This window comes from Pollicipes pollicipes, unplaced genomic scaffold (assembly GCF_011947565.3).
Source record: "Pollicipes pollicipes isolate AB1234 unplaced genomic scaffold, Ppol_2.1 Scaffold_6138;HRSCAF=7277_pilon_pilon_pilon, whole genome shotgun sequence".
NCBI lineage: Eukaryota > Metazoa > Arthropoda > Thecostraca > Pollicipedomorpha > Pollicipedidae > Pollicipes > Pollicipes pollicipes.
In genome coordinates, this window is record NW_023596818.1 from 15,931,879 (window position 1) to 15,938,138 (window position 6,260).

The 6,260-nt window shown below is 52.9% G+C and overlaps 2 protein-coding genes across 2 annotated transcripts in view; one reads left to right on the top strand and one right to left on the bottom strand.

Moving 5' to 3' along the window:
• Positions 1–6: 6 nt before the first annotated feature.
• Positions 7–2,882, top strand: Sf3b5 (splicing factor 3b subunit 5; the record flags this gene model as incomplete). Its single annotated transcript, XM_037229309.1, is given in 2 exon segments — positions 7–175; positions 2,389–2,882. A coding segment is annotated over 1 exon segment (258 nt). The 3' UTR covers positions 2,658–2,882.
• A 75-nt stretch (positions 2,883–2,957) lies between these two features.
• The window catches only part of LOC119105789 (protein CBFA2T3), a 32,182-nt gene continuing 28,879 nt past the window's right edge, over positions 2,958–6,260 (bottom strand). The window contains exons 5-9 of the mRNA XM_037229308.1: positions 5,812–5,936; positions 5,234–5,435; positions 4,684–4,885; positions 4,076–4,266; positions 2,958–3,676 (exon numbers count right to left, since the gene is read on the bottom strand). Of these exons, the coding sequence (XP_037085203.1) occupies positions 3,479–3,676; positions 4,076–4,266; positions 4,684–4,885; positions 5,234–5,435; positions 5,812–5,936 (918 nt within the window). The 3' untranslated portion in view covers positions 2,958–3,478. The remainder of the gene's footprint in view (positions 3,677–4,075; positions 4,267–4,683; positions 4,886–5,233; positions 5,436–5,811; positions 5,937–6,260) is intronic.

Here is a 6,260-nt window from a genome sequence, read left to right on the forward strand (position 1 = left end):
GGCCAGTGACGTAACAAAATCGGATGCTATATATCCTCGATATCGATGAAACAGGTCGCGCTTTCGTTTCTGCGCTAGTTTTGTATTGGTTGGTCTAACTCGCAGACAGCCCAAAACGTTGCCAGCCGGCATCGGGATAACTGGAGAACGGGATTGTGACAGCGTGGGGTAAAAGGTGAGGCGTTTCTTTTTGTTACGTACGCTGAAAGGTTTGCAAAATGTTATCAGCGCTCGGCTGCGAAGAAAGCGTTGTGTATGCTTGCTTAAACGGCAAAGTTGGCATGTGGCATGGTTATTGGTAACCCTTTTTGATACCCAAACAAAGATAAATCTCCTTAAACACGTCACCCAGCATACATTGCTATTGGTATACATTAGTATACATTGCTACCTCATGTTAAGAAAGGGCATTGTAGCATCAATTGTCGTTTTTAAGGCAGAACATATCGTAATTAATCGTAAAACAGGTCATCTAAACTCTTACCTTGGAGCTTAACTAAAATAACGAACATCCGAGCGCAAACACGTAGCAACCGCGACCCCTGAGCCATTGCTGCGTGTGATCACATTACTGAGTGATCACAACATTACTGCACATTAAGAACCATAAAAATGTATGAGGCCAAGGTAACAAGAATCCAATGAAATATGTTTCTTGCACATCCAAGCAGTCTTCTGTATTGTTTGTAGATTGGTTGACATGGTGGGGAAATATGACATTTTTGGGTGGGAATGAAAAGCAAAATGAGAATATGGTGGCTAAACAAAACTTAATATGATACATTATATGGTATGGAACATGGATGCCAATGGGACACTGGGCTGAAGGGGATAGGGGGGGGGGGGGGTAGGTTAGGTAGGCTGTTTGGGTTTTTAGGTTAGGTTAGGTTAGGCTAGTTCAGGCTATGTTCTGGACTATTCTGGCCTGTCCATTTCATAAATGTACCTGGATGCGGTGAGGAACGTTTTCCATTGCATTATTATTGTTACCTTGGCCCTGTTCATTTTTTATGGTTTTTGATAGCAGAAATAAAAAATGTGGTAATTACGCAATGATAATGCAGAAACGGCGCTGGGGAGTCAAGGCAGTGGGGTGCGTGTGGCGCTCAGTGGCTCACTATCAGAGCAATTGAAATTGGAAGGTAGGAGCATCAATCTACCTGTTTTCCAATTATTTATGACATGTTCTGCCTTGAACATGACAAATGAGGTGCAATAATGTTTTCTAGCATTAGGTACCAATGTATGCCTACACCTCCTATCTTAAAGGCTACATATTCATCTATTCTAGTTTTAAGGTCATTCATAAAGTTTGAGTGCACAATTTTTTGGTCATGATCAGTCTGACTGTTGCTTGTGGTGCCCCAATTTTGTCCTGTTGCAAAATATTCCATATGCTGGTGTCACTCCCTGGTTTGGCACTTGTAGCATGTGAACTGACATGAAGGAATTTTGGAAATACATAGCAGGTTTGCAATGTACACCAGGCAAGCAGTTGTGTTGCTGGCCAATAAAACATGGTGAAATGATGATGTAAAGTAGCTGTTACTATAACAGCTGCAGTAATATTGTTACATTTTTGTACTTTTAACAGTTAGACCAATGTAAATGCCCTATTAAGTATGCTGCTGTCTTACATTGCATTGTGTCCTGAGTAAAATAGTATAAAATAAAGTTATATAGAAATATGTACTGTATATAGTATACATTTCTCAGTGTTCAGCATTTGGAACTAGGTACTCAGATTAGGTGTGAAATAACTTTGGCTATCAACAGGACCTTGACCATAATTTCATGGTAAACTGTGTGCATTCACTAGAATTGTTGTCACAATGTTGCTGTTTTGTGGGGCATGTTCAGGGTCACATGTATTTGTGGCATACTGTACTATAATTCAGGCTTTCTGTCTTTTTTGTGATCCTATCTCCCAGATATTTTCCCAGCCCCCTCAGCATTTTACAAGGTCACCAGAAGCTCACCACAAAATACCATAAAAAAATAATTTTTATGCAGTGAGAAAATATGGTTTTTGACCCCTTATGAGTTTAATGAGGCTCCAGCTGTTTACCTAAGCTTTTTCAGAGTGAACAGTTTGTGACAGGCATAAGTCTGCACCATGTATCATGTAGTATCATGTGATTCCAAAACAATGTCAGCATATCCTCCCAGACTCCTAGTCAAGCCAAGTCCAGTTATTTATGGTAAGTATAGTATCCTACTGAACTGACTGCTTCAACCACTTTCCTGCAGGCTAATCATGTACCTTTCCTACGATTTTACAAGAATAAAAGACACACACCACCCCATCAGCAACATAAGGTACTGACATTCCACCACCCTGTTTTCTCCAGCAAGTTTTAACAACCTCTGGTCTGTGTCCCTCGGCAGAAGGCCGCATCATGGGAGACCGCTACAACATCCACAGTCAGCTGGAGCATCTGCAGTCCAAGTACATCGGCACCGGCCACGCTGACACCACTATGTACGAGTGGCTGACGAACCAGCACCGTGACTCATTCGCCTCCTACATGGGCCACTTCGACATGCTCAATTACTTCGCGCTCACGGAGAACGAGGCGAAGGCGCGCATCCGCTTCAACTTGATGGAGCGCATGCTGCAGCCCTGCGGGCAACCGCCTGAGAAGCCAGAGGAGTGACCGGCCGGAGGCGGAGGAACAGTTTGGGGTGCTGTTGTGGCGGGGGTAGATGTCTGGTCATGTTTCATCATGGCTGGTGGTCTGTCGTAAACTATGTTCATGTAAAGTGGTCGCCATCGTCGTACATTTTTGCAGTCGTGCCATTCTCATAGAGGAAGGGGCAGCAAGAGACGTTCGCCGCTATAGATGTGTTCCCGGGACCCAATACACAACGTCCGACATTTACCTCGTGTATTGTACTTATAACATTGGCGCGAGATTGACTCGTCGTATATTCTGACTAGACGCTGGGCTGGCGCCCCCCCCCCCCCCCCCTCATACTCCACGCACCAGCGCGCTCGCCCTCCGCGGCCGGCACGCGCACCCGGAGCTCCCGGGGCGCGGGGCCGGTGTGACCTCCGGAGCGCGCCCAACCCGCTATCACACGTTATTGCATGCCGGAGTGGCAGCGGTCTGTATGTCTCCCGTTTGTACAAGGGCGCCTACGGAGCGGGGGAGAGCCGACGGAAAGGCGCGACGAAGCGGACACCAATGCGAAGCACGAGAAGCGGCCGTAGCGAGACACTGACCGCGCCGAGGCGAGCCCGGCGCGCTACCGCGCGGCGAAATGAAGATGACGAGGGCAAGCGGTCCGAAGGCGACTCGCCAACACCCACAGTGACGACACTCCGAGCGAAAAGAAAAAAATCGCCGCGCCTCCCGTCCGAAAAAGATCACTAACAGAGTGCCTATCTACATTGAAGCATCACGTCGTGGGCGGCGCGGACGCTAGCGCAATGTACAGCTTCCGGTTGCTCGGCGACTGGCGCTGGCGCGGCGCCTCAGCGCGCGGCGGGCGGCTCGGCGCCGGCCGGGTCGCTGCGCTCGGGCGGCGTCTTGGCGCGCTCGGGCGCCGGGCCGGCGGCGCATCGCTTGTGGTGGCTTTCCCAGTCCTTGTGCTGGCAGAAGGAGCCGCAGTAGCGAGCCGCGTTGCAGCCGCTGCACGTCTCGGTCGCCTTCCGACCGCAGTTCCAGCAGCTCTGCCGACACCGCACGCCGGGGCGGGTTAACGCTGGCACACATATGACATAACGGGCAGGTTACAGCGCCACCGCGGGCTGTTGGCCGGCCGGCTACCGTCAGTGCAGACGGCCAGCGAGGCCACAGTCCCCGCTTTGGAGATGGTTTTAGGACGCACAGTTGAGGTGCGACGGGGAGCTTGGACGGTGGACCCCGTGTAATAGCAGCTCTATGTTAAGTGTTGTGCATCCCAACAGAAGACATCGATATTCATTCACATCCCAACATGCCCCGATTCGGCGTGTCAATCCTGACCACAATAAACCCCAAACCGCACGAGAATGCTAGTAGCGGTGCCGCGGCACTCGCGGCGTCGGCTGATCGACTCGGCTCAGCCGTACCCCCGTCCACTTCTTCACCTCTGAGCCCTCCGTCTGCTTGTTGGTGGCGGCCAGCGCCTCCTCGGCGCCGAGCTTGCGGGCCTCGGCGAGCAACGCCTCGATACGGCAGCGCTCGGCCGAGATCAGCTCGCCGGCGCGGTTCTCGGCCACGGTCACCGCCTTTTGCAGCTCAGACACCGCCTGACGCTTCACCTCGTTCACCGCGTCCTCTGCGAACGGCCCGGCGTAGTGACGTCACCGGTTGTGGCGACGGCGCGGCGTCGAGGTTTGGCCAGCCTTGTCTGTTGTGGCCGGCAACGAAATGGTGTGGTGGGCTGTATCGAACCGGCCCAGGACACCACTGAGGGGTGTCTGGTTGCGAGGGAAGACAACTGGCGGTGAGTTGGCAAGCATACCGCCCCAAATTTCGTGACACCCAATCCCCTTCCGTGCTTTCATTTTCAAGAATTTCCCGACTGCCGTTCCAACATCTCCGCAGCAATGCGTCGCCAAGCTGACCGTCAACCAGGACCATCACATCTGCAACCAATCACTCCGCGGAGCCCTGCGCTGCCGGGACAGTCGGGAGACCCCGCTGCCGGATCAGTTCCCGACTCGCTCGCCAGGCGGCGCTAGTGAGCACACACCGGCTCGGCGTCGGACCTCGGCCACGCGCTCCTCGGTGGCTTTGACTGTCTGCGCCATGATCTCGCTAGCCTGGCGTTTGATGTCGGTCGCGTCGCCGGCGCGGCTCCAGCCAGCCGGCTCCGAGCCGTCGGTCGGCCGCTGCTGTAGCATCGTCAGCGCTCGCTTCGTCTTCTCCACCATGCTCAAGATGCAGTTCAGCATCTGCGGCGCAGCGGGCGGCGTCAGGTGTGAGAAGGGTGTTCACAATGGGTTTGTTCTCCGACGTGTGCCGACTTAAATGCAAGGGCCTTGTGCCTCTAGTAAGAGAAACATAAGAGGTGGGGGGTATGCAGATACGTTGGCTGGGTGTGTTTTTAAGTCAGGGTGAACGTCATGGTGTCCGTTTCAAATGCACTTAGTTCTCACATGTGCCTCCTAATCACGTTTCGGAACAAAAATATCTGGTAATGTTTGAGGATCGGCCCAACGCAACACGCGTGCTCTGGACGCTCGGTGTAAACTCGACGAATGTCGGCACATCGGCATCTCGGCACACAGCGCTGTACTAACCACGTGGATGTTCTTCCACTCGTCCGTGTCGGCCGTTTTCCGCTCCTCCTCCCGAGGGCTCAGGGCGCGTGACGTCACCGGTCTGACGTCACCGTTGAGGGAGAGCGTGTGTGCGCTAAACGGCGGAGAGTGCAGGCCGTTGGTGTGAAGACGCTTCAAAGGCGGCGAGTACGTCCGCGTCTCCGAGCCGATCTCGTAGTAACTGAAAAACAAGGAGCAAAATGTCTCCGAGCCGTTGCCATAACAACTGAAAATAGAATCAAATGGCCTCTTGTCCGTTCACGTTATCGCCTGCAAACTGGCACACGCATATATGCTTATCAAAGCCAGTGCGTATGGAAATGCTTGACACATTCCGATCACACCGCCATCTGACGGTGGTCTGAGTAAACTGTGCTAGTGTCGCCGCTTAAGTGCGGCGCTACGTGTCACAACTGGATGCAAACTATTGAATTTCGTACAATCCAAAGTTGAACTTGGCATCTTCGAACCTTCGTCTTTCCAAATCCGAGCCTCTGGCGCCGGGCTGATCCAATGAAGCTCCTGCTAAACTGGTCTCAACTAAAAGCGTGTCTCACTTGTCGGAGGATTTTCTCTTGCGTAGGTCGTGCGCCTCGGCGCTGAATATCTCGGACGGCTCGTGCGCCGTGTACGTGGGGTCCACCAGCATGTACTCATGCTGCCGGAGGTACTGCTGCATGGTCTGAGGAGCGAGCCGCCGCCGACCGTCAGAACTGCCAGCGGCTGAGCTCTGCCGCGCCCGTAATAAGGGTGCCTCTGTAGGCGGGTCGGTACGGGCACGCCAGCTCTGTTCAGCTCTCCGCCAGCCGGCGAGACGAGGGGCACCCCCGCCCACTGAAGACGGCTGCGGATCACGTCGGGCCGTCGAAATCGAAAAAAAAACCTCAAGATGTCTCACATGCGGCATTACGCCAGCGGCGTAACGCCGCTTACACTAGATGTGTTCACACATCTAGTGTAAGCCTTTTGGGGTAACAGTCCCAAGAGACGCCAACACGTGACACCG